Source organism: Dama dama, chromosome 9 (assembly GCF_033118175.1).
Source record: "Dama dama isolate Ldn47 chromosome 9, ASM3311817v1, whole genome shotgun sequence".
Taxonomy (NCBI): Eukaryota; Metazoa; Chordata; class Mammalia; order Artiodactyla; family Cervidae; genus Dama; species Dama dama.
This window is the reverse complement of record NC_083689.1, coordinates 51,925,441-51,952,770: the sequence shown is the minus strand read 5'-3', so window position 1 is coordinate 51,952,770 and position 27,330 is coordinate 51,925,441. Positions and strand designations below refer to the sequence as shown.

Genomic DNA, 27,330 nt, shown 5'->3' with positions numbered 1-27,330 from the left:
TTAATTTATTTCTGCCCTAATTTTTGTGATTTCTTTCCTTCTACTAAACCTTGGGTTCTTCATTTCTTCCTTTTCTAGTTGCTTTAGGTGTTGAGTTAGGTTATTTATTTGACTTTTCTCTTGTTTCTTGAGGTAAGCTTGTATTGCTATGACCCTTCCCCTTAGCACTGCTTTTACTGAGTCCCGTAGGTTTTGGGTTGTGTACATAGTAGGTTTTATAAGAAAGCTGCCCAACTGGCTTCCAGGTTGGAACATTTTACATTCCCACCAGCATTATGTGAATGTTCTATTTGCTTCACATCCTTACCTACACTTTATGTTAATCTTTTATTTATTTATTTATTTTTTTCATTTATTTTTATTAGCTGGAGGCTAATTACTTTACAATATTGTAGTGCTTTTTGTCATACATTGACATGAATCAGCCATGGACTTACCTGTATTCCCCATCCCGATCCCCCCTCCCACCTCCCTCTCCACCCGATTCCTCTGGGTCTTCCCAGTGCACCAGGCCCGAGCACTTGTCTCATGCATCCCACCTGGGCTGGTGATCTGTTTCACCATAGATAATATACATGTTTCGATGCTATTCTCTTGAAACATCCCACCCTCGCCTTCTCCCACAGAGTCTAAAAGTCTGTTCTGTGCATCTGTGTCTCTTTTTCTGTTTTGCATATAGGGTTATCACTACCATCTTTCTAAATTCCATATATATGTGTTAGTATGCTGTAATGTTCTTTATCTTTCTGGCTTACTTCACTCTGTATAATGGGCTCCAGTTTCATCCATCTCATTAGAACTGATTCAAATGAGTTCTTTTTAACAGCTGAGTAATATTCCATGGTGTATATGTACCACAGCTTCCTTATCCATTCATCTGCTGATGGGCATCTAGGTTGCTTCCATGTCCTGGCTATTATAAATAGTGCTGCAATGAATATTGGGGTGCATGTGTCTCTTTCAGATCTGGTTTCCTTGGTGTGTATGCCCAGGAGTGGGATTGCTGGGTCATATGGCAGTTCTATTTCCAGTTTTTTAAGAAATCTCCACACTGTTCTCCATAGCGGCTGTACTAGTGTGCATTCCCACCAACACTATAAGAGGGTTCCCTTTTCTCCACACCCTCTCCAGCATTTATTGCTTGTAGACTTTTGGATAGCAGCCATTCTGACTGGCGTGTAATGGTACCTCATTGTGGTTTTGATTTGCATTTCTGTGATAATGAGTGATGTTGAGCATCTTTTCATGTGTTTGTTAGCCATCTGTATGTCTTCTTTGGAGAAATGTCTCTAGTTCTTTGGCCCATTTTTTGATTGGGTCATTTATTTTTCTGAAATTGAGCTTCAGGAGTTGCTTGTATATTTTTGAGATTAATCCTTTGTTGCTTCGTTTGCTATTATCACAATCCGAGGGCTGTCTTTTCACCTTGCTTATAGTTTCCTTTGTAGTGCAAAAGCTTTTAAGTTTCATTAGGTCCCATTTGTTTATTTTTGCTTTTATTTCCAATATTCTGGGAGGTGGGTCATAGAGGATGTTGCTGTGATTTATGTCGGAGAGTGTTTTGCTTATGTTCTCCTCTAGGAGTTTTATAGTTTCTGGTCTTACATTTAGATCTTTAATCCATTTTGAGTTTATTTTTGTGTATGGTGTTAGAAAGTGTTCTAGTTTCATTCTTTTACAAGTGGTTGACCAGTTTTCCCAGCACCACTTGTTAAAGAGGTTGTCTTTTTTTCCATTGTATATCCTTGCCTCCTTTGTCGAAGATGTCCATAGGTTCATGGAATTATCTCTGGGCTTTCTATTCTGTTCCATTGATCTATATTTCTGTCTTTGTGCCCGTACCATACTGTCTTGGTGACTGTGGCTTTGTAGTATAGTCTGAAGTCAGGCAGGTTGATTCCTCCAGTTCCATTCTTCTTTCTCAAGATTACTTTGGCTATTCAAGGTTTTTTGTATTCCATACAAATTGTGAAATTATTTGTTCTAGTTCTGTGATTTACCTACACTTTAATTTTCAGTATTTTAACGTTGTGGGTTTCAAGTTGTATGGTTGATAGCTTTGGTAAAAATGAGTTTATTATCTATGTTTTTATAGGTATCAGTAGATACTGTGGTTTAAAATTTGCTAAGAAAAATCTGTTACCAGCACAGTGAATGATACGGCCTGAATTTTGTTTCTAATTTGCCTTTTCGTTTTGTAGCTTGAGAATATCCTCTCAGTAGTAGCCTGTACTATTACTTTTGGCATGGAGCACAGGGCCAGCATTGAGGCCTTCATAGTGTCCTAGGTGGATACTTTTGTTTGGCCCAGTAGTCAGTTTTTTTTCCCTTCAGGCTTAAAATAGGTCAGTGTTCTTCCAGGTAAGCACCAGATGAAGTAGTTGCGCCTCCACCCCCCCCCCCCACCCCCAAAAACACAAAGGAACTAACACACAAAACAGACAATAAGTATTTTAAGGGTCTTCTGTGAAAAAGAGTTTCTTTGGAAAATTAGAAAAATAAAACTTAGTGCATGCTCTCCTGTGTGTATCAAGGTAGTGTAAATGTGGAGTTTTCACCACATTTTGTAGTCATTTAGTATTGAAAATTTTATATCTAATTTTTTTCTTTGATTACAGTGCCCATACATCACCCATCAGCATCTTACCAGCCTCTGCAGAGTAAGTAGTATACTTATAGAAGACAGCTTAAAAAGCTTTTAAAAATATTAATAAGCTGTAGAAATTAAAAGCATGTATTTATTGTAAATACTTACTTTAGAGGAGAGATTGTACATAAGGTAGTGAAACTGGTTAGTATTTTATATACTTTAGTCAGAACAAATGAAGAAGGAACACATTGCTCTGATATACTTTTTTTCAGATGATTTTTTTTTAATCTTCTGAAATGACTGAACATCAGTAGAGCTTTTTTTTAGTAGAGGTTCCCTGCCCCACCCCCTTCCCCCCAAATGACTGCTTTATTTATGTTGACTATGGTGCATGGCATTTGGAATCTTAGTTCTCCAACCAGGGATTGAACCTGTGCTTCCCGCAGTGGAAATGCAGAGTGCTAATCACTGGACCACTGGGGAATTCCCTGAGAAGTCTTTTTAGATGGCTTTATATGTTGTCATGAGGACTGAATTACTGGGACAAGTGATCATTCCTGCGTCAGTATTAATATTGACATGATTGATTTGTGTAATGTTTGTTTGGGCAAATTTCATTTTAAAGTTTAAGCAATTATCATGTATTCCTTTTCTGTATTTGTTTTTCCACTGTAGCCTATTCATTTAAATACCATTGTATATATTTTTTTTAACTGGTTGTATATTTTAAAGTTTGTGTTTATGTGACCAAATAATCTAGTTAGGGTGACTGCTTCTCACTAAAATGTGTTCTGTTTTATAGCATTTTAGAAAGAACAATTAGAACAGCTGTGGAACAGCATCTTTTTGATCTGCAGAGCAGCATAGATCATGATCTTAAGAACTTACAGCAGCAAAGTCTGGTGTGTAATAATGAAGCAGGAAGTGTTAATTGTGATGGGGAAGGATCTAATAACCAGTAAGAAACTTTTAAAACATTTGACTATTTTTTGTTGAATTATAAAATTGTTTCACCTTTTAAAAAACAGTTTTTTCTTTAATGATAGTGTCTGATCTTACTTGAGCATTGCTGAAAGTGTGAAAAATGACTTTGTATATACTTGCTTATAAATTGTATATACTTCTCATTAAAAATCTCATAAGTCTTTTGTTAAGATAGTAGACATTGAGTCCAACAAAGCCTGTGCACACCAGATGAAGTAGCGGGCATAATTACCTTTAGGATCTGTGTTATGTGAAAAATAACTTTAAAAAGAGTAGACCTATATTCTGTTTTCCAGATGGTCACACCATGGCATATAGTTTTCTAGATAGATAGGTACTGGGACAGCAGATTGACATCACTCCTAGTGCACATGGTCATTGAATGAATTGGTGAATGGAGTCATCCTTTGCTATTTAACTTGTTATCCTGTCTCCAGGCTTTGCCTTCCCTACACACTGTTGTTTTAGGTTAACTGTTAATAATTGGATTTGTGCAAGTTAAAAGTACCCTATGTACTGTGTGGTGTGTGATGTTACTCCATTCTTCATCTGACTTGTATAGTGATGAAAGCTTCATCTCCTTTCCTGTTACCTCAGCCCTAGAGGTGCTTTCTTCTGAGTCCACAGATGATTTTTATAGCTTGCATTGGTCAGTTTTTGTTTTGGGGACAGATCTATAGAGCAGCATAGGTCATGATCTTAAGAAAGACGTACCCAAATTTGGAGAATTCATAGAAAGGCCAAAAAAAAAAAAAGGTAACTAGGTAGAATTTTGTTTTTGTGTTAAGAATTAGATTTTTAAAAGGCCAAATATGTCAAATACACCAGACTAGCTGTCACATATGAAATGAAACTTAGAAATTAATGGATATAAATACCAATGCTGGGACTATGTTTATGGAATACCAGATTGTACAACCGCAGGTGTGCCATATAATCTGCATGGATGGATCACCACCAGCCTGTGCAGTGATATGATGGCCCTGATTTGTGTGCTTTGAAGGCATTATTTGAACTGTACAAGTGGATCTGTAGGAAATAGTTGAATATGAAGGAAAGAAGCAGTATCTAAATGGTAGAAATAGTAGAAAAATGTTTCGAAGGATATAATACAAGCCGATTTCTTGGAGTTTGCCCTTTTGGCTTAGCTAGAGATCCTGAAAACCTGTGTCTGTGCTCAGATATTATAGAAATACCCATACTCTCATGGTAGAATTCTCATATTGCCTGGTTGGGGTATCATCTTTATAAACAACCTGCAGTGTTTTACATATTCTAAATTATATAAGATGAAAAAATCTGCAGTAGGACGCTATTCCTGTTGTAGTTGAAAAGGTGTTGAACTCTATGTTGCCCAGTGCTAGACCTGGGTTTTAATCTGCAAACAGGTTGTTGTTATGATTTAGAGTGTGTGTTTGTAAGGGAGATCACTGTTTTGGTACATAAATTATTTTTAAAGCCATTCATTTGCTTGTGAAAATATTCAAATTGGATAATACCTAAGGTAGTTCCTCACAACATTCCATGGAGGGACAGAAATAAACTTTGAACCCTCTATAATCTAACTTGACATGCTAAATAAACTGAATCTTTATGAAAAAGGTACATTTTCTCCCACAAGGAGAAGTTTCAGATTGTTACTTTTATTTATTTATTTAAAAGGCATTACATATTCAACATGTGGCCTGATCTGACTTTTTAATCTTCATTACTAGGGTTGATATTGCTGATGGTATTATTAATGCCAGTGAACATAACAGAGACTGTTCAGAACCTGTGGCTAGCACTAATTTAGACAATGAAGTTATGCAGCAAGATTTTGTATTTGAGGATGAAGAAAATAACCAGGTAAGAAATGTAGGGTCTTAAAAATGTCTGTGTTAAGTGTACTAGATCAACAGTCCCCCACCTTTTTGGCATTAGGGACTTGTTTCATGGAAGAGAGTTTTTCCATGGATTTGGTGGTTCAGGTGGTGATGAGAGCAGTGGCAGATGAAGCATTGCTCGCTTGTCCGCCTGCCGCTCACCTCTGCTGTGAGGTGATCCTCACAGGCCAGGATCCTAAGCAGACCGCGGCCCAGGGGGTGGGGACCCATGTATGTACTAGATTACAGTTCTCATTGCTTCATGTGTTCCTTTGATACCAGAAACCATAGTTCACTGTCTGCTGATACATGTGTTCGCCTTGATTCCAAGTCCCAAGAACATACATTCTTTCAGTGGAGATCAGGAACCATCATTGAATAGAGAAGTAGATACAGAATACCTTATTTTTAAATACTTTTCTGGAAGGAAACAAATTACAGTGTCACCTGAGGTGACTGGTGGTTTTATGGTTGAATTTTGTTCTTTTAAAGCCGTGTATGTCCCAGATATTTTCTGAAGAACATGGAATCTTTACATAATTATGGAAAACCCATGAATGTCATTTAAGAAGTAAATTATTTTCACTGTCAACAATTTTTAGTAATAACATTTTAAAAATAATTTCAGTGAGTGTACAAAGCATTTTTCTAAGACATGTTTCAAAGTTTTGTTAACACTTTTTAAAATAAGATCCTTAATGGATGAGGAAATTTTCTTCAGCATGTTTTCATTCTAAATCATATGCTAACATACATATAGTAAGGAATCAAAGATTTGTGTTTAGGCTTTGCCTGTTAATAGCAGTGTAACTTTGACTAAGTTACCTAGCTTTTCTGAGTTGTTGAACTGGAAAACATTTCACAGAATTTAAGCTGCTCCTGGACTTAGTTTTATTTGACTCGTATGTAACTAGTATTCTTACTTTCTTTCACTGGCATATTAGATTAATCTCTTTTCATCTGTTCATGGTTATTGATTCTGTTCTTGTCTCTTTGCTCCACTGATACACTGTCTTCATTTGGCTTTCAGGATATCTTACTCCTCTTGTTTTTTTTTTCCTCCTTGACTGGCTGTTGTATCCCTTTGCTGATTGCTTTTTGTGTTCTGAAATTTAGTATAGCCCAGGGCCCAGTTTTCTCAAGTCACTAATTTTCATTTACCCATTGGTAATTTCATTTAGTCTGATGGTTTTAAATACCATCTCTCAGCTAAAGGCTCCCAAGTTTATACCCTAGTCCAGATCTCTCGCAACTTTAGATTCCTATACCTAGAAGTTCTGCTCAATGTTGAATATCTTTGTTGTTGTTCAGTCGCTAAGTTGTGTCCAACTCTTTGCAACCCCATGGACTGTAGCACGCCAGGCTTCCCTGTCCTTCACTGTCTCCCTGAGTTTGCTCAAACTCACGTCCATTGAGTCAGTGATGCCATTCAATCATCTCATCCTCTGTCGCCCCCTTCTCCTCTTGCCCTCAATCTTTTCCTACCATCAGGGTCTTTTCCAGTGAGTCGGCTCTTCATATCAGGTGGCTGAAGTATTGGAGCTTTACCTTCAGCATCAGTCCTTCCAATGAATATTCAGGGTTGATTTCCTTTAGGATTGACTGGTTTGATCTTGCAGTCCACAGGACTCTCAAGAGTCTTTTCCAGCACCACAATTTGAAAGCGTCAATTCTTCAGCACTCAGCCTTCTTTATCATCCACCTCTTACATATGTATATGACTGCTGGAAAAACCATAGCTTTGACTATATGGACCTTTACTGACAAAGTGATATCTCTGCTTTTTAATACGCTTTCTAGGTTTGTCATACCTTTCCTTCCAAGGAGCAAGCGTCTTTTAATTTTGTGGCTGCAGTCACCATCTGCAGTGATTTTGAAACTGAAGAAAATGAAAACTGTCACCATTTCTACTTTCCCCCCATCTATTTGCCATGAAGCAGTGGGACTGAATGCCATGATCTTTGCTTTTTTCAATGTTGAGTTTTAAGCCAGCTTTTTCACTCTCCTCTCACCTTCATCAAGACACTATTTAAATCAAGCTAGGGGATTTGAAAAAAAAAAAAAAGACACTATTTAGTCCTCTTCATATTCTGCCACTAAAGTGGTATCTCTGTATCTGAGGTTGTTGATATTTCTCCTGGCAATCTTGAATGTCTTAACATCTTAATTAAACATCTTAATATCTTAAAACATCTTTTTTTTTTTTTAAAGACTCATTTATTTGTTTATTTTTGGCTGTACTGGGTCTTTGTTGCTGTGTGGGCTTTTCTCTAGTTATGGCAAGGGAGGATTACTCTCCAGTTGTGGTGTGTAGGCTTCTCATTGTGGTGGCTTCTCTTGCTGCAGAGCATGGATTCTAGGGCGTGCAGGCTCCAGTAGTTTCCATGTGTGGGCTCAGTAATTGTGGTTCTTGGGCTCTAGAACCTGGGCTCATGGGCTCAGTTGCCCTGAAGCATGTGGCCTCTTGCTGGAGCAGGGATTGAATCTGGACCACCAGGGACCACTGGACCACCAGGGAAGCCCTGATAAACATTTTATAAACATTTTATAAGCATCTTAACATGCCTAACAAGCTGCATGGCAAGGTTTAAAAAAAAAAATTCTACACCTTTATTATAAGCTAAATGCTTGCATAAATTTGATTATAAACTAAATGCTTGCATAAATTTGGCTGTTTCTCTTTCCTTCATCAACCATGAATGAGAGTTTCCCTTGCTCCACATCCTTGCCAGTGTTTGGGATTTTGGCCATGCTAATAGGTGTCCAGTGTTATCTTGTTGATACAGTTTACAGTTCCCTCATGACATAGTGTTCAGCATCTTTTCATATGCTTATTTTGCCATCTAAATATCTTTGCTGAATTTAGGTCTCTTGTTCAGTTTTTGATGTAGTTGTTTTCTGAGTTTTAAAAGTTCTTTATTACTTTGAGTAAGTCTCTTATCAGATATAAAATATCAGGTCTTTTGCAAATTAGTATTTTTTTAAATGTACTAATGAATTCTGTAGAAAATCTTAAGGGTTTTTGTATTGATATGATGAGATTGATCTTTCAAGTTATAACAAGTTGTATAGTAATTTGTACTGTTTGAGAGTGGAAACCATCAGTAAATCAGTAGCCTGATTTGAGTTCACATCAAAATATCTGATGCTATCAGTAAATTTCTCATAATGTGCTGTGCCAAGATGCTTCAGTCATGTCCAACTCTTTGTGACCTTGTGGACTGTAGCCTACCAGGCTCCTCTGTCCATGGGATTTTCCAGGCAAGAATACTGGAGTGGGTCTCTGTGCAGAGGATGTTCCTGACCCAGGGATTGAACGTCTCCTGTGGCTCCCACAGTATAGGCGAATTCTTTACTGGTGAGCCACTGGGGAAACCCAGATTTCTCATAAAATCAATTCATTTCAGGATTAGCAGACCTTCATGGCTGGCACCCTGCCAAATTTGCGATTATTTATATCTTCTGAACCTTGAGACATTGCTGGAATTTAAGTACCTCCTTGCAGAAGTGAAGGCCAGAAGTATTTGGGATGCTCTAGCAGACAACCAAGAGGAAGAAATAGCTATCAATTGGACTTGAATTGTTATGAGACTCCACTTTCTTTTTTTAAACAGAAATACTCAGTACCTCTGGCAGACAACAACCATTCAATAATGTGTTTTTTTTAAATCAGTCTATCTTTTTAAAACAGTCTCTCTTTTAAAATTAAAAAAATTGAGGTATAGTTGACATATTACATTAGTTTCAAGTGCATAACATTCAGTACATATATATATTGTGAAATGATCACAAGTCTAGTTATTAATATCTGTTACCACAGAGTTAAAATTTTTTTCTTGTGATGAGTCTTTTAAGATTTACTCTCAGCAGCTTTCAGATATACAATATAGTATTATTAACTATAGGTACAGTGATGTATATTATAGTTCTGTATCTTATTTATTTTATAACTGAAAAGTTTATACCTTTTGACTACCTTCACCCATTTTCCCCACTACCAACCCTCACCTCTGGCAACCACCACATATGTTTTCTATATAGATGTTTAACTTTATTTTAAAATTCCACATAAAAGTGAGATCATATGGTATTTGTCTTTGTCTAACTTATTTCACTTAGTCACAATGCCTTCAAGGTCCGTCCATGTTATTGGAAGTGGCAGGATACTGTTTTTTTTTTTTTTTTTTTAATGGCTGAATAATATTCCATTGTGTGTGTATATATGCATGTGTGTGTGTTATATATGTATACACACCCACAGAGTAGAAAATTATTCAGCTATTTATCTATTGAGGGATGCTTAGGTTGTTTCTGTATCTTGACTATTGTAAATAATACTGCAATAAACATGGGGGTGTTTATTGGTGCATAAACATGCACCTATCTTTTTGAAGCAGCATTTTTTTTTCCTTCAGGTAAATATCCAGAAATGGAATTGCTAGTAAACATATGGTAGTTCTATTTTTAATTCTTTGAGGAGCCTCCATACCATTTTCCTTAGTGGCTGTATCAATTTACATTTCCATCTCCAAAACACTAGGGTTCCTTTTTATCCACATCCTCCCCAGCACTTACTTTGTGTTGTCTTTTTGATGATAGCCATTCTAATGGGTTGAGGTAGTACCTCACTTTGGGTTTGATTTGCATTTTCCTGATCGTTAGTGATGTTGAGCACCTTTTCATGTACTTGTTGGCCATCTGTACTTCGTTTTTGAGAAAATGTCTATTTAGATGTTCTGCCCATTTTTTAATTGTATTATTTGTTTTTTGCTATTGAATTTTATGAGTTCTTTATATATTTTGGAGATTAACTCCTTATCCAGATACATGATTTTGCAAGTATTTTCTCCCATTCTGTAGGTTATTTTTTCATTTTGTTGATGGTTCATCTGCCGTGAAGACCTCATCACTTTTGACCACATTAATTCAGTGAAAGAAATTGGGCTAGACTGAAGAATATTTAATATATTTTTATATAACCTTTAAAAATTGTGGATCATTATGATGTATATAATATTGTATATAAACTATACCTCAATTAAAACATTTTTTTTTAAGTCTCCATAACCTAACTGATGGGGCTTCCCAGGTGGTGCAGTGGTAAAGAATCTGCCTGTCAATGCAGGAGACACAAGAGACACAGGTTTGATCTCTTGAGTTGGAAAGATCCCCTGGAGTAGGAAATGGCAACCCACTCCAGTACTCTTGCCTGGGAAATTCTATGAGCAGAAGAGCCTGGAGAGTTACAGTCCATGGGGTTGCAAAAAATTGGACATGACTGAGCACATACCTTTTACATTTAATCTAACTGACAGAAAAATTTGAGTTGGCAGCTCATTTAAATGGAAAGTTGTTAATCAAAAAATTTTTTCTGCTTAACACACAGCAGAATTTTGCTCCAGTGTGTTTTTATATCTGTTCAACTATAAAATCAAGTTGGAGACTACAGTTTTAAGTTTTTCTGGATAATCTAAATCTTTAGATTCTAAAGTTCTGTAGCTTTATTTCTGCCATCTGGTGGTTGAAAATGCTTTAGTAAGTTTTCTTAGAAGCAGATGAAGTGTATAGAATAAAGCGGGGATAGTTAGCTTATCTAAAAGAAGTAGCTGCCATACTTGAGCAAAACTAGGTCAGTGGAGATGGAAAGATGAGTGGCTAAGCTGTGTGGAAGTATCAGTGGTGGATGGCTAAGAAATGGATGGAGACCAAGGAAATTACTGATCTTTAATTAGCTCCTGTCAGTAAGCCCTGACAGCCCTTAATACCTTGGCAATATGATTGTGCTGTGGCTGCTGCTCCCACTGTTGCTGCCATTGCCACCACCTTTTTTCACCAGAGGGCTTTCCTGAATTGAGACCAGCGTGCCTTACATGTCCTTTATGAGGACTCTGATGTTTGTGGAGAAGGGAGGGAAGACAGCACAGGCTGCTTTGTCATCTGATATTTTAGAAAAAGAGCTTTTCTCTTCTTGTGTATAAAGGATTGAATATTTTATCTGGAATAAATTCTGCGAAAGTAAAATTTTTATAAGTGATGAAGTATATTTTACTTTCTAAGGAAAGTATTGCACATTCCCTGTATGTTATGTTAAATGAAGTCTGGCTGTATTCTAACATGACTTTAATAACTTATTTTTCTTTGTCCTGCGATATTGTACAGAGCACAGTTCTGCACTTGACTCTGAATTTCATCTCTCTTCACTGCTGGACTGTCAGCTTTTGCTGCTGTAACTGCATTTTTTTTTTAATATTATCCTTAATTGAGATCTTGTTTAATACTTTTCACTATTTAAGAATTATGTTGCCTAAATCTGAATGGAGGATATGTGGATATTAGTTATATCAGTGGTCATATTTTATTCCAGTTATTTCATAGTAAAAAGAATTATAGGTTAAATTAGGGTTGGTCATGTAATAGTATGCTTTATAATAGAGCTTTATAGCTTTCTTATAAGCTCTTTCTTTTGATTCTCTGACAGCAACCATAAGATAGGCACATAAGTAATTGTTACTGTCTTATTTTTCATCAGAAGGAAAGAACTGGGATTTGAATTTGGTGGAGTAAAGCAAAAAGGCTCGTTTTAAATATTGAGTCTGTGTAATGGTTTTTCATGGTTCCTGAAACCTTCATATTTAAGACTGTAAAGCTATATTCCAGAGCATGAAGGTTGTTGAAGTCTGATTTTTAGATCAGTGGTTCTATACACTTTGGGTCCCAAGGACCTCTTTATACTCTAGAAAATTATTGAGGGTCCCAAAAAACTTTTATTTACGTAGGTATGTCTATCAGTATTTAGTATATTAGAAATTAAAACTGAGCAATTAAAATGTTTATTAATTCACTTAACATAATAAACTTACCCAAGGTAACATAAGTAAGATTGCTTTTTTTTCTTAATAAAAAGCAGCTATTTATTTATTTTTTATTTTTAAAAGAAGATATTTTGAGGCATGGCATTGTTATATATACTTACAGATCTTGCTACTGTCTGACTTAGAAGTCAGCTGGATTCTCATATGTGCTTCTGCATTCTCTCTGTTGCTATAGATTCTTTTGTTTCAAGTGCATGAGGCTAGTTAGCTTCACAGAGATACATAGTTCAAAAAGAGTATTTTAATAACTTTTTACAGATTGTCTTTCACATTAAACAAAACTGCACAAGTAGTAGTTTCTTAAGAATCTAGGAAGATCAAATCTTGTTGATTTCTGAGGTGATCATCAAAAACACTAAAAGGTTTACATAGTTTGAAGTAATGCGCAGGACAGTTGTAGACTTCATAGGTATTTATTTATTTATTTTTTTTTTGAATTTTCTTTTTTTTTATTATTATTTGTTTTTTATTAGTTGGAGGCTAATTACTTCACAACATTTCAGTGGGTTTTGTCATACATTGATATGAATCAGCCATAGATTTACACGTATTCCCCATCCCGATCCCTCATACATATTTATTTTAGGGAGGAGTAGGCATGGAATGGTATGTCTAAGCCCATTGGAAAATTAGGGAGCATTCTTATATGCTTTTGCGTTTCAGAGTTGTTTTTTCAAATATATGTCATAAAGGGATCTGGTGAACTATGTGACTCCTCTGTTACCTGCTAGGAAGTTAACCAATTTGTATTTTCATTGCTGACAAGAAAGAGAAGTAGCGGATCATCATTTTTAGAGGAGAAAATTCTAAGGAAGGAAAAAGAATGTGATAGTAGTAGCAATAGCTATTGCCCAGTAGGGTAGCAAGAAGTACCAGGTCTTCATTTTATACACACGCACCCCCATACACACAACTCAAGTTTTGAGGAAGGTAAATTACTCTCTAACAAAGGATGTTAACACCTACAGACTATTATTATAAGTAGTAGTTAAAAGAGGGGCATTTGACTAACTTGTAATCTAATATCCTAATTTAGATTGGAAACTTCTCAACTTTAAGGGGATGGGAACTCCATTAATAAGTGATGTTCTTTTTGTCAGTGTGTAGGTATATTGTTAGAGCCATGCAGTGACCATGGTGATGGTGAAGATGACTGTCTTGAGAGGTAAGCATTTTTTCTTGTTGCTGCTAATTAACTATTCATTTTGAAAATTGGAGTTCTTTACAGATTCTGGGGTGAATTTTTTAGATGAAGCTTTCTGTTACAGCGTATATTTTAGGTGAGCAAACAAAACCAAACGTCTTATTTTGATGATAAGTGTAAAGCATATTGGAACTTCCCAGATGGCTTGATGGTAAAGAATCCACCTGCCAATGCAGGATACTCAGTTTGGACCCCTGGGTTGGGAAGATCCCCTGGAGAAGGAAATGGCAACCCACTCCAGTATTCTTGCCTGGGAGATCCCGTGGACAGAGGAGCCTGGTGGGCTACAGTCCATGGGATCACAAAGAGTCAGATAGGACTGAGCTACTGAGCTGCAGCAGCAGCATAATGCATATTAAGTGTCCATAAATATTCAGAGTAGATGCAGGTTAAGACAGGTGTTATAAATTGGAAAACATTCAGAAATTAGAGCACTGCCTTCTTGGAAACACTTCAAACTTTTCACTTGATTTGTAGAACAGTTTGGGAGTTTACTAATACTCTGAATACATGCTTCAGTGAGTTAATTCATAAGTCTTGGAACTGTGGACAACTAACTGAAAGATTGTAACATACTTGCCTCAACAAACATATAGGGATGTTTTTGCTCCTATTCCCGTCCCTCTGTGTGTCCCAGTACAGTCCTGCGCAGTTAGTGCTTGTTTGTGTCCTTGACTAGCGGTAATGGAAGGGGGCATTCCCTAGGCAATAAGTCTTTTAACTATATGTAGTCCCCATAGATACTTGATAGAGTCCCTTTGAACAGAAGCTTTTTAGAATGTTTTAAAGTAAGTTTTGGATGTCGTTACTCTTTTCATGATTCGTCAAGACATTGCTAAAATATGTGGATAATTTTCTTAAGAATGACTGTTTGATCTTCTGAAAACACATCAGTAATGAAGTTGCAGACTAGGCTGTAAATACTGAGAAATCCCATACAATGTTAATGATTTGGTGGTAGCCTGTTGGCAAGGGTAAACTTGCATCAGTGTTGTTGTCTCTCTTAATTGTGAGTAGAAAATGTGTTCTCTGAGAATTCAAGTAAATTCTTTGGAGCCATGTCTCTGGAGCATCCCCCTACACTGAAGGTACACAGATTTCCTGCTTACAGCAGCTCCTTGTGCTTCCTTTCAGGAGGCAGGAATGATCCTCTTCCAGCCCAGGGAATATTGGAACTATGGGCTGAAGATAAAAGATTAACAGGCATCCCCAAAATGATGACATCTGGATTTGATAGAACAATAAGGATCCATCTAGTGAGGACTCAAGCTTTTTCGAGAAAGCTCTTTCCTCTTCAACTTACGTATAGATTAGCAAACTGGTTTTTAGACCAAAACATTTTCTCGGTTAGGTAGATTACATTTTGCTTGTTTAACCCTCATGTTTCTCAAATTTAGATGATTAGGTCTTTCAATCTGTTAGGCTAGAATTTAACTCATTCCCCAATTTGTTCCCACTCCTGAGAAAAAGAGGGCCTTTGTTTGCCGGGGAGTTGAGTTTGTTTTCCATGTTCCGCAGACAAGGTAATTATGTATATATGAGGAGCTGACTTGCCACATTTAGCTCAAGGCCTGTCTTCTGAGTGCAGTTTTATGGCGGGGGAGGTGCAGCGCCTCTGAGTGTCACTGTAGATTGTATTGGCACAGTGTCTGGGGAGGAGAACGTTCCTCCAGTCAGCATGTTGATAACCTACTGTGATACTGGATATTCTGTTGAGGTCAAGTAGGTAGAGATGATTTGTGACAGGTTGCTTTATCACTTGTTCTAGATAGGGATTAGTTTTTATAGGGAAATAAATGAATTGAAATTTTATAAAATTTCCTTTTAATGTGTTACCATTATGTTTTGAAGAAGGAGAGGTTTAGTTTTCAATTAGCAATAATCGCACCTCGGATAAACCTCATTTGCTACGATACTGCCACTGCGCAAACCTGAAGGAGAGGTTTAGAAGTAGTAACTTTGTTTTGATTGTAATAGAATACCATCAGATTTAAAATTTAGGACATAGTTATACCTTTAAAAAAAATCTTTAAATGGAAAAAGATGTCCCAGAGTATGGAAGAATGAAGTCAATTGGTTAAAACTATTACTTATTCTATAAAATCTTTTCCATTGTATATTAATTTCTTTTATTTTTTATTTATTGTGGATTATATTTTTCCTTTTAAAGTGCTTTTCATTTTGGGGAGTGAATGTGTAAGGGAGTGGTGAATGTACTTAATTTTTCTGAACATGAACTGATTCTCTGGATATTTTCAGCAGTGTGTGTTTTTCAGATATAGGGCTCCAAAGAACGGGCATATGTGCAGGTGTTATTTGCTTTTCTCACACTGTAAATGCTATCTCTATGAGGAAGAGAGGAATCAAGATAAGAAATATGCAGTGATAGTAACCAATTTATTCTTAAAAGACTAATAACTTTACTTGATTTTTAGGAAAGAATATTTGTCATTTGACAGTGATAAATTGTCACACTTGATTCTGGTAAGAACTACTTTTCTTTATGGTTCTTTAAAATTTGACTAGGTTTAATCTGCCAGTTATTGTATCTGGCTTTTGACTCTTGGGTTTAATAGGTTTAAAGGAGATTTGAATGCAAATACTCTTACCAGTTGTTTTACAATCAAGCAGCAACTTGATTTGCCACTTTTGGTTTTTGGTTTGTTTTTGCTTTTGTTTTCTAATTTGCCACTTTTGATCGCAAGAAACTTGTTTATGAAAACAATTTCCTCAGTTTGGGATCCAAACTTTGTCTTGAATGGTGGTAATGGGACAGTTGCCTATGTAGGCACAATAAACTAATGAGGACCACAGAAGAACATAATCTGGTTGTTTTTAAATAGGGCGTGAAAAGCTTCTTGTTTGTGAAATGTATTCTTTATTTTAAAATACAGGATTCTAGTAGCAAGATATGTGATTTGAATGCCAACACTGAATCAGAAGTGCCAGGAAGTCAAAGTGTTGGTGTTCAAGGGGAAGCAGCATGTGTCCAAATTCCACATTTAGATCTGAAGAATGTTTCTGATGGTGATAAATGGGAAGGTAATTTTACCCACACACATTATTTTTCTGATAATGTTATTTGTAACTGAAATTACCCAAGGCAGTAATGAGATTACTGCCCTTTTCTGAGCAACCTTATTCGTTTTTATTTGATTCATGTAAGAGTGAGTCATATAATTTTACTCAAATGTGCTAATGAAATTATGGGACAGTTATCTCATTTGAATTAATTCTTATCTGATCCATTAGCTCTGAGGATGGATGTTAAAACATAAAGAAAATAAAATCAAGGCTAGGCTTTTGTTAATTGTTAAACTAGGTGCTATCTCCCAGTTTTTGGAAGTGCAGTATGTTAGGTTTTAGGGATTCACTACTTTAAATAGAGAGCCTATAATACAGCTACCTTTTCTTTATAATCAAAAGAAATACATTTAAAAAGAAATTATCTTCAGAGGTATTTGTAAGTGAATATTGTACTCTGTCCCTGTATCTCTGTTAGGTTTTGAAGGTAATGGGAGCAGGGTCCTAACAAGTTTTACAAAGGAGAAAAATTTTAATTTTAACTTAAAAAGGCAAAACCACATGGGTTAGAACTCAGCAGATGTGTATTTAAGACCTTCATTTCATTGTATGTAAGTTTTTTTTTTAATCAAAAGGAGCAAAAGCTATAAATAAATACCAAATGATTCAGTGAATGATCGGCATGCAGAAGGGTTTAATGAGGAGTATATGAATATCTACTGTTCACTTTGAAATCCATGAAGAAAACAAGATGGTTAATGGAATGGGAATGTTATGAAGCAAGTATAGTAAAATGTTAATAGTAGAATCTAGGAGATTGAAATATGGATGTCCTTTGTAAAATTCTCTAAAAACTTTGCTGTGTATTTGTAAACTTTCAAATAAAATGCTGCAGTTGAGGAGTAGAAATAAGACGCATATTTGGGTCCGGGGGGGCCTCTGGATCATACCCTTTCCTTATGTAAAGAGATAAGGAGACCACTCAGAAATCTTAAAGTTACATATTTGTTCACTTGAATGACGATCCGTTCGTAATCTCACCTTTGGCAAGTTAGCCAATAGCATACAGTGGCAGTAACGAGGAATTGCAATGCCAATATCATGTACTCCTTTTGCCACCTCAAGTCTACACACCTGATCACAGTTGGAGCATTTTTATTTATTTTTAAGGTCTATACCAATATTTTAAAAGCCCCAACCAAGTCATTCTGCTAGTCTTTACTGTTGTCTTTAAACCCCCACTCCTCCCTTTTTGGTCTAAATGTTTGGCATGCCCAGTGGTGTATTATGTGTCATAACTTAGACTAAATCAGGAAGCTATCTTCCATTTACTTTGTTCTGGGTTATTCAGGATGTTTGGGGTTTACGAAGATGCTCCCCAGGGTTAGGGATATGTTAGCATTCTGGTGGCAATGAAGATCAAATGTCCCTTTAAGTTACTCATCCTGGTGTAGTTACTGAGAAGGAGTGGTGGTCATCAGAGCATCCTTTGAGCTGTAAGTTAGGGAAGGAGTCTCTGAAAGATGAAGCTGGGCTTCTGACAGCATTTAATGCTGCTGCTTTTTGGAGGATGTAGATAAATAGCCCTTTATAGTCCTTGGTCTGAGGGTCCTGATCTTGTTTAACCATAGAAGACCATTTGTTTTCCATTGTCTGAGGAGATAGGACATTCTCTGTCCAGCTTCAGCTTTCTGAGGGCTTCCCTAAAGGGAGCCTGATGCTAGGCTCTCTTTTGTTGCCTTGTTGGAATCCACCATTTACAGATTGTGGTGGTAGGGAAGGGAAAGTCACTATGTACTCCTGATCCCTGATTTTCAGTGTCTGAGCTGTCCTGGCTCAACAGCTGTGACAAGTCCACATAGACCTCCTGCTGGCTTTTCCAGGAATACGGATCAGTGACTTTCAGAGAGCCAACAGCAGTCGACACCTGAGTGAACTTCTCAGCCATGAACTCTGCATGTGCTTGGGAGAGTGGCTGTTAGCAGACCATGTTGTTCTTTCCACTTGTGCCCACAATACAGAGACTGATTTTCCATAACTGGGAGTTTAGGATATTCTAAAATAATAGTCTTCCTCAAGAAACCAAATTACTTTAGATCTGCATACCTTGGAAGAAGCGATGTACCCCGTTTGAAGTGACCTAACAGGGAAGTAGGGTGTCTTCAAATGGAGAACCATCTCATTCTTCCCAAGTATGTGGGTTTAGGTTTCTTGTATTGTTCCAAGGGTAGGTAGTCAGCAAAATGCAGTTAGCGAGTGGGTAGCACATGTCTGCCACCAGTATGCATTTGTAGCCATCCAAAGGTCTTGGTTTTTAATGGAAGTGGACATCTTTACTTCAGATTCTTTCCTGCTGACTCTTGTATGGGATAACAGTAGAATCTTTTCACAGAGCAAACTAAGGGAGATACTTTTCTGTCAAATTGTTTATACTGAAAAGCTTCCACAGTATCTGATTAAGTTTCCATTTCTTCAGTTTTATGTTTGAGTTTTAATAGAACAGCCCTACTTTAATTTTTTTGCCTTGCTTGCTGAAATGGAAATGTATGTTTGTGTTTGTTTTTAAAGTTTGGTTAGTAGTAATTTCTTTGAATAAAGTTTTTGAGCAGAATGCCTAACTGGTTTTAGGGAAATGTTTTTGGTATCTTTGGCTTTGTGTTAGTTATGTGTATGGTTTGTTCTGACTGTGCTGTGTGTTCACTTTAGTATTTTTTGCCATTTTTTCCATTTTATTAGCGTCATGCCCTATCACTTTCCCCCTCATTGATTTCAAAACAATGCATCTGCAGAGAGATGGGGAGGGTAAGTATGGTTCACCATAGTTTAGCTTTTTTGCCTTTTTATGGTTCACTTTGTTTGCCTTTTTATTAGCCCTTCTCCTGCTGTCCCCAAATATTAGGAAAACTGGGTTAAAAATGATACCCAGAAAAGACTGTTTTTTGTTAGTTCCCTCTTTTCTTAAAACAGGAGATTTCTCATAAAATGTTTATTACCAGTTACTTATTTTCTGGGAAGCAGGTACAAGGGTTGCTTTGAAAATCACTTTATTGCTGGGTTTATTACGGGATTGCACGCTATGTACCCAATTTTTAGTTATCAGATTGATCTGGGCTTTAAAAACTAAGTTGATTATGTTCTTATTATCCTGAAAAAATGTAGTGCTTTAAATTGCTAAGGCATAAAGTTAAACTAAATTAGTAGCAGTTCATAGGTATTGTGCGAAAACAAAGAAAACGTCATTCTTGCTTTTTGACACTGTCAAGCCAATTTTTGCATCCTAAAATACTTAACTCATTTTTGCTATTAAAAGCCAAAGCATCAAAAATTTACACTGTAGTCATATATTAAGTTAATCTGAAGATGGAAAAGTCCTGATCCTCTCCCCAAATCAAGGGATACTTGAAGATAATTTTGTATTTGGAGTATATTTGTGGGTTTTATCTGTATGTGTTCTGTATGTAATCAAGCCTTATTTGTGCAGAGACATCAGATACCTCAACACAGCTTCATTTGAGAACTTACAGGATAGCTCCAATAAAATAAATGTGCTTAAGGAGTACTGCTATTAAATTTTGTCTTGTTAATACTTTTGGGTTTAATTATTAAAATATGTATTATACACAGGAATCCTGTAGCAGAAAATAACCACCTCTGTTTAATGTTAGAGTCCAGGTATTGTCAGGTGAATTAGCTGCTTGTTTATATATGTAACAGTTCTTTTGTTGGAGTCCAAGAGCTCCATTTGCTGAGTATTCTGAATAGCATGGGGAATAGCTTCCACTTCTTAACATAGTCACTTGACAGTGAGGGACAATTTATTCATCTGGCAGCATTTGGCTCAGTTAAATTTCCAATTAAGAACTGTTAAATGTTTACTGTTTCTAAATGAAGACTTTTCCCTACTTGAAAAATAACATTTAGTATAATTTTGAAGAGCTTGACAGTGTCCCTTCTTGCTTTGTGACTGGGTTCAGAAATTTAAAGTGTAACTCCTTATGTGAAATTAGAACTGAAGTAAAAAGTAAAGCTCAGACAATTTTAAACTGTAGTAGGCTATATGAAGATCCTAGGATCCCATGAATATTATATGAACCACTACAGAATGATATGGTTTAAAGAACATATAGCTGATACTGTGTGACTTTTTTTTCATACAGAACCAAGAGACCCATGGTACTATTCTTTGTGTTTGTTTTCCAGAGCCGTTTCCTGCTTTTAAGTCTTGGCAGGAAGACTCTGAGTCTGGAGAAGCTCAGCTGTCTCCACAAGCTGGAAGAATGAATCATCACCCCCTGGAAGAAGACTGTCCTCCAGTATTATCACATCGGAGTTTAGATTTTGGGCAAAGCCAGCGTTTCCTACATGATCCGGAAATGTTGGATTCCTCATCTAAAGCACTTTCTTTTGCTAGGTAAGTGATTTTTATGTTCTTATGGGCAGTGAATCCTATCACATACCCAGGTCCTTTGAGAGATTTTAATCCTCTAGGCCTATAATTAAGAGCTTTTGTCCCAATTTCATGAAGCATGCTTTTGTGGTTTATTATTTTGAGTGCCCCTAAATTCTGAGTTCATTGAGCATCTATTAAGGTCTGCTCTCTAATAGACATCTTTCCATGATGTATTTATTTTTTCATTCATGACTGAAATTGATCCTGAAAGTTAAAACGTTTCCTTTGTAGTTTGAACATCAAAAGAGCTCTAAGCTGCTTGGTGTTTTTGTTTCTTTTCTGCATTTGACCAAGGGCCTTTTGAATAATTCCAGATTGTTTTCATTGCTACTGTGTTAGCTTTTTGTGGTCTCTAGCTTGGTTCAAGTTTCTTTTTACCACCTGTCCTTCAGTGTTAGGGGTTTAATTGCACTTAAAAAATTTACTTCTTGATAATAGTATGATGTTTTATCAGGGTGATGGGAGAGATGGTGTTGATAATTTGAAAATTTAACTAACAGTGTTTACCTCTTTTTTTTCATCTCTTGTTTTAATTCAGGATTCGAAGATCATCCTTTAGTTCAAAAGATGAAAAAAGAGAAGACAGAACACCATATCAATTAGTCAAGAAACTTCAGAAAAAAATCAGACAATTTGAGGAACAATTTGAAAGGGAAAGAAATGGCAAAGTAAGTTTGTAGCACTGTCTGTTGTAAAGTAGATCTGTTGGAACTTAGAGGACATCCTCCCATCTCTTTCCTGGGAGAGAGAACTAATCTAAGATGTCCAGAAAAGTAGCACTCATATAGATCTGAGATCATATAGTTCCTTAGGTTTCTGATTCCGGACCAGTGTTCTTGCCATTGTACCACTGAATTTTTATATTTCTGTTGGAAAGGAGCTTGTTGAATTTTAAGGCAAATACTTTACATTGACAAATTATATTAGTGCTATTTCTGCTCCCTTAAAAACCACAGGTAGCCAGGGGAGGTGGGGGTGAAGGGATAAGGTATTTAATCGTTAGAACATGTGAAGTAGGAAAAGTCTTATGCTTGAACTCAGAAGATGCTTAGTCAGATCTGCTTTCTGCCAGGTGCTAGACCATTCTCTGAGAGAGCTTTACTTAATATCTTACTTAATATCTTTACTTAATATCTCAATATCTTACTTAAAGTAAGATAAATGAAGATTGAGTGAAATCTCTGCTGTGAACACTGTCAAATACTATTTGAGCAGAAATTAAAATAACCTTTGGGACTTCCCTGGCAGTCCAGTGGTCAAGACTCCATACTTCCATGCAGGGGGTGAGGGTTCAGTTCCTGGTTAGGGGACTAAGATCCTGCATGCCACACTGCGTGCTGCAAAAAAACCAAAAAAAAACACCCCAACAATAATAACAACCCCATTTTGCATACCCACAAAGATTTTAATGATTATTTCTTTTTTTTTTAGAATCTCATTTATTAATTTTACTGAGGTATTAAAAAGTTTCTTAAAAACATTATATTTATGAAGGAACAGTGTCAGTCTGTGAGTAGATTTATAGTCGTAGAGTTGTAGGTTGGATTATCTGGGAAGCATTCTGAGACAGAGATTTCAGTGCATGCCATTTCAAGGGAGTGTTAGGGAGAATTGCAGCTGTAAGGAGTAAGGCAGCATGGTTGAGAGGAGAATGTAGACCTGGGATACAGTTGCATTCATGGCCTCAGCCTGATTCCACAGTGTTTCAAGCTTGGATGGCCGAGTTAAGATGATTCAGGATTGACTGAATTAAGATGAAGAAGCCAGGCTTTTTTAATCCTATATAACCAGTCATGGATGTGAGCTGCTCCAGAGGAGGGGGTTGTAACCTTGGGTCAGGCAGGTCATGTAGTCAAAGGCAGTTCCCAGAGAGGGACTTAGCACAGACGGGGGTTGATGAGTGCGTAATCTGTGATTCTGTTTTTCTAATTTTTCAGCCCTCCTACAGTGATATAGCAGCCAATCCAAAGGTATTAAAATGGATGACAGAGCTCACCAAACTGCGAAAGCAAATTAAAGGTATAAAATGGGCCATTTTTCAATATAATTGCATTTTAAAATATTATTTATAATAATATCTGAGCATTATAGTTACAATTTTTGATAACTTTAAATCTTGAACACTGGCAAAATAAAAGTTCTCTTGTTCTTTTATTAGTTATAATCAAAGTTGAAATACTGTATTGTTTTCTTCGAAATATCTTTCCTCTTCGTTTATTAGTAATAGCCTTTTGATGGATGCTCTAGATGATATAGTCATAGGTGGTATTGTATTGTGAAGTTTATTTGAATATTTCAAATATTAAGCAGTTTTGAATTTGGGTAGGTATTAAGAATTTTTGATGGGTATTTCATCTAAGACTATCTAATCATCAATCATTTATACTACAAAGGCTAAATTGTAAGTTATGTTGAATAAAAAACTGGGTCTTGTGTTACTGGGTGTCAGCCCAGTATAGCAGTTGCTAAGAAACATTTACTTTGTGGGTATTCAGTGAACATGCTTTTTAATAATTGTTAATACTTAAAGAATTATCTGTACCAAGTGTGGGTGTATAAGTTGGAGCATCACATTTGGTTTACTCATTTGAATTTATAAAACAAAAATTTTAATGTCTGTAAGTACCAAGTTATTGAAAACATCTCAGGTTGTAGCAGTGAACAAGACAGAGTCCCTGTTGTCACTTGAGTTTATTTACATTCTTGTGGTTAAGTAAGTTCTCCTACTTATTTATAATTTTCCTTTATAAATTCTATAAAAAATTTTCTCATTTAACACCAGTTTCCAACCATCAGTGAAAATCACTACTTTGATTGTATTACTAATGAGTGTCATTAAAATATTAGCCTCCTAATTTCCCAGTTTTCTTTCATTCTCACTGTCCTACAGTAAGTGCATTCTCTGCATCCAGAATTATTTTTAATTAAAAAAACTATGTACTATCTTTTTTATAACTCTTCAGTGGGCTTCCTTTTCCACTTAGAGCAAAGTTCAAACCCTTTGCTGGCTTTCAGGGCTTTCTATACTCTGCCCTTTCCCCCATTTTATCACTTTTCCTTATTTGCTGTTTTTTTAAATATGTCATGGTTTAGGAACATTGACTTGACTGTTGCCTCAACTAAGGAGAAATGTTCTTCACCTAAATCTTCTATCCTAGGTTAGTCCCTTTTTATTCCATGTTCAGCTAGGGTGTCACCATATCAGAAAGGCCTTCTTTGTCAGTTCCATCCAAAGGAGTTGCTCTTTCAAAAAGCTTGTCACTTTAACATTGTGACATCATTCTATTTTATCTTCTTTATAGCACTTAGCACTAACTGAAATTATTTTATGAATCTGATTACTTACTTTTTTTTATTTCCTGAATGTATGACAACAGAGACCATGTCTGTTTGTTTACTGCTGTTATGTTCATCAGAGCATTTTACTCTAGTAGGCATTCTATGAATATTGGTTGAAAGAAAAATCGTACAGTTCTCCTGTTGTATATATATAATATAAATATTTCATGTGACCTTGAAATACCTGAGCCTATGTGTTGTCGATGTATACTTTCTTCTTGTATGTCTTGCGTTTCTTTTAATTTAGTTGCATTTTAGTTAAAATCAGTAGTACTGATTTATCCTCTTTTAAAATGTAGATGCAAAACACAAAACCTCTGATGGAGAATTTGTACCTCAGACACGTCCACGTAGTAACACTCTTCCAAAAAGCTTTGGCTCTTCTCTAGACCATGAAGATGAAGAATATGAAGATGACTCCAAGGTCATTCACAAGGAGAAGAAGCCATCTAAGGAAGCAACACTTGAACTTATTCTGAAAAGACTGAAAGAAAAACGTGTCGAGAGGTGTCTTCCAGAAGATATCAAAGTAATCTTGAACTATGGTTTTTGCCCAGACTAGCCTTTAGAATCACTGAAATAAAATAATTATGATAGAGGCATAATGATGTCTAGGTAATCTGCTGCCCTGAGTTGACAAGTTTTCAGTTAAGAAAAATGTTTTTATCAGCACAACAGAAGTGCCTGAGTCACAATAATAAAACTAAGAAAACTTGAATGTGATCTGTTCACTTATATTGGAAGCAGTTAGCAAGATGAGTGTGTTTGATATACCTGAGTTTGAATCTTGGCCTTGTATCTTAGTAGTTGCATGTAATAAACTCTTAGCTTATGCCAGTTCCTGACTGTGCATTCTTCCAGTGAATCCCTTCAGTAGCCATGTGACTGTGATTATGCCCATTAAATAACACAATATGGCTATGAGGACTAACAATGCGTTTTCGTGATGAACCATTATTCAGTATAACCTATGCTTAGGGCAGTCCTGGCCAAGGCACTTGGCACCCAAGATCATTTATCAGTTGAAGTTTGCTGAAAGAGTGCAGAGGTAGATTGCTTCAGGTGAACTTTTGTCAGGTAGTGATGAATCCTGATGTGCAGCCCTCTCGACAACAGAGTACACCTCATGGTCTCAATATTAGTCTTTCTCCCTTTAAACAGAGCTGGCTTAGAAATTCTAGTCATTGCCCTCCCCAGTTTTTCTTGGTTTTGCTTTTATGTTATACCAACCTCCTCTCCTCCCCACCCCCTTTCCTATAAATGATTTTGATTGGATTAACTTTATTCAGATTCATTCTCCTAGGTTTAAGATTCAAACTTGAGGTTGAAATCAGTGTTTTACAAAGTCTACACTCAGCTATCCTTTACTGAATGTACTTAATATAAAATACTTGTTATAGAAAGTACATATCCTCTGAATATTTTTTTTTTTAACCTTTTCTTTTTTTTTTTTTTTACCTTTTATTTTCATTCTGGTGGTAAACAGGGTCGTTTTAACCACTCCTGGTAGTAACTGGAAGGCTCCCCTGGTGGCTCAGTGATAAAGAATCTGCTTGCAATGCAGGAGACGTGGGTTTGATCCCTGGGTGGGGAGAATCCGTGGAGGAGGACTTGGCAACCCACTCCAGTATTCTGGAGTATCCCATGGACAGAGGAGCCTGGTGGGCTACAGTCCATGGGGTTGCAAGAGAGTCAGACATGGCTTAGCGACTAAACAACAACAGAGAGTAACTGGAGAGTTTGTTTGGATTAAAGTATAGTCTGTGGAACATTGGTTCATTGGTATGTTAAAGATCATGCTATGGAACAGAGGGAGAGGGGGTTATGGGCAAATAAATTTGGGGCTCCTGCCTACTACCACTGGAGTACTAAAACATGTCAGAAGAGTATCTTATGTATCCAGATGAAGGGGAGCAGAAATCATAGCGTAGAAGTATAGGGTCACAAATCGATATTGTTGAGCTCTTTTCAGGAGCTTTCCACTGTACTAGTACCAAATTTTCTTAATAGTTTAGGAGAAATACCAAGATCTATACTTGTGTATGCATGCGTTTTGAATATGTGCTCACACAGAACAAAATTATAATGCTAATAAAAGATTATGTGCACTGGGAAGACCCAGAGGGATGGGATGGAGAGGGAGGTGGGAGGGGGGATCGGGATGGGGAATACATGTAAATCCATGGCTGATTCATGTCAATGTATGGCAAAAACCACTACAATATTGTAAAGTAATTAGCCTCCAACTAATAAAAATAAATGGAGAAAAAAAAGATAATGTGCAAAATTAAATGATAATAGGCCTTTATTTTGTTTATTGTGTGCTGAGAAGGCACTGTGTAAATGCCTTTACAATGTATTAACTTGTTTAGTCCTCATTAGAATTCTATGAGATAGGTGAAAGTGAAAGTCGCTCAGTTGTGTCTGACTCTTGGAGACCCCATGGGCTATACAGTCCCTGGAATTGTCTAGGTCAGAATACTGGAGTGGGTAACCTTTCCCTTTTCCAGGGTATATTCCCAACCCAGGGATTGAACCCTGGTCTCCACATTGCAGACAGTTTCTTTTTCAGCTGAGCCACAAGGGAAGCCCTATGAGATAGGTGACGTTATCCCCATTTACAGATTAGGATATTGAACAAAATGAAGGTAACTAACCCAAGTTCACTAAGCTCTTGTATTCATAACTTATTCAGATAAAATATAAATCAAACCACCAAAGGGATTGGTACCTAGTTACCAGAAGACCAGATTCTCCAGGAGACTGAAAAACATTGCCTACAAATCCATAAGCAAAAGATGTGTTCTTATTAACCTAAGCTAGGGTAATGGGCTGATCCTTTCAACCAAATTACTTACATTGCTGAAGGGAATGATGTAGCTAATGGGAGGGTTTTTTTTTTTTTTATTCTAGAAAATGACAAAAGATCATTTGGTAGAAGAGAAAACAACTCTCCAGAAAAGTCTTCTTTATTATGAAAGTCAACATGGAAGGCCGGTAAT

At 36.5% G+C, this 27,330-nt stretch overlaps 1 protein-coding gene and 1 non-coding gene across 14 annotated transcripts in view; one reads left to right on the top strand and one right to left on the bottom strand.

Moving 5' to 3' along the window:
• The window catches only part of FAM13B (family with sequence similarity 13 member B), a 100,608-nt gene that overhangs the window by 65,439 nt on the left and 7,839 nt on the right, over window positions 1-27,330 (top strand). For 10 of the 13 annotated variants that reach the window (XM_061151361.1, XM_061151368.1, XM_061151367.1 and 7 more), the window contains 11 exons: window positions 2,619-2,660; window positions 3,393-3,548; window positions 5,290-5,422; window positions 13,412-13,476; window positions 15,951-15,999; window positions 16,410-16,557; window positions 20,740-20,950; window positions 21,528-21,657; window positions 22,927-23,008; window positions 24,628-24,857; window positions 27,242-27,325. In XM_061151361.1, the coding sequence (XP_061007344.1) occupies window positions 2,619-2,660; window positions 3,393-3,548; window positions 5,290-5,422; window positions 13,412-13,476; window positions 15,951-15,999; window positions 16,410-16,557; window positions 20,740-20,950; window positions 21,528-21,657; window positions 22,927-23,008; window positions 24,628-24,857; window positions 27,242-27,325 (1,330 nt within the window). The remainder of the gene's footprint in view (window positions 1-2,618; window positions 2,661-3,392; window positions 3,549-5,289; window positions 5,423-13,411; window positions 13,477-15,950; window positions 16,000-16,409; window positions 16,558-20,739; window positions 20,951-21,527; window positions 21,658-22,926; window positions 23,009-24,627; window positions 24,858-27,241; window positions 27,326-27,330) is intronic. The other 3 variants (XM_061151372.1, XM_061151371.1, XM_061151366.1) reach the window with 2 other exon arrangements.
• Window positions 15,315-15,448, bottom strand: LOC133063065 (U4 spliceosomal RNA). The gene has a single exon (XR_009694360.1). It is a non-coding gene; the product is annotated as a U4 spliceosomal RNA (small nuclear RNA).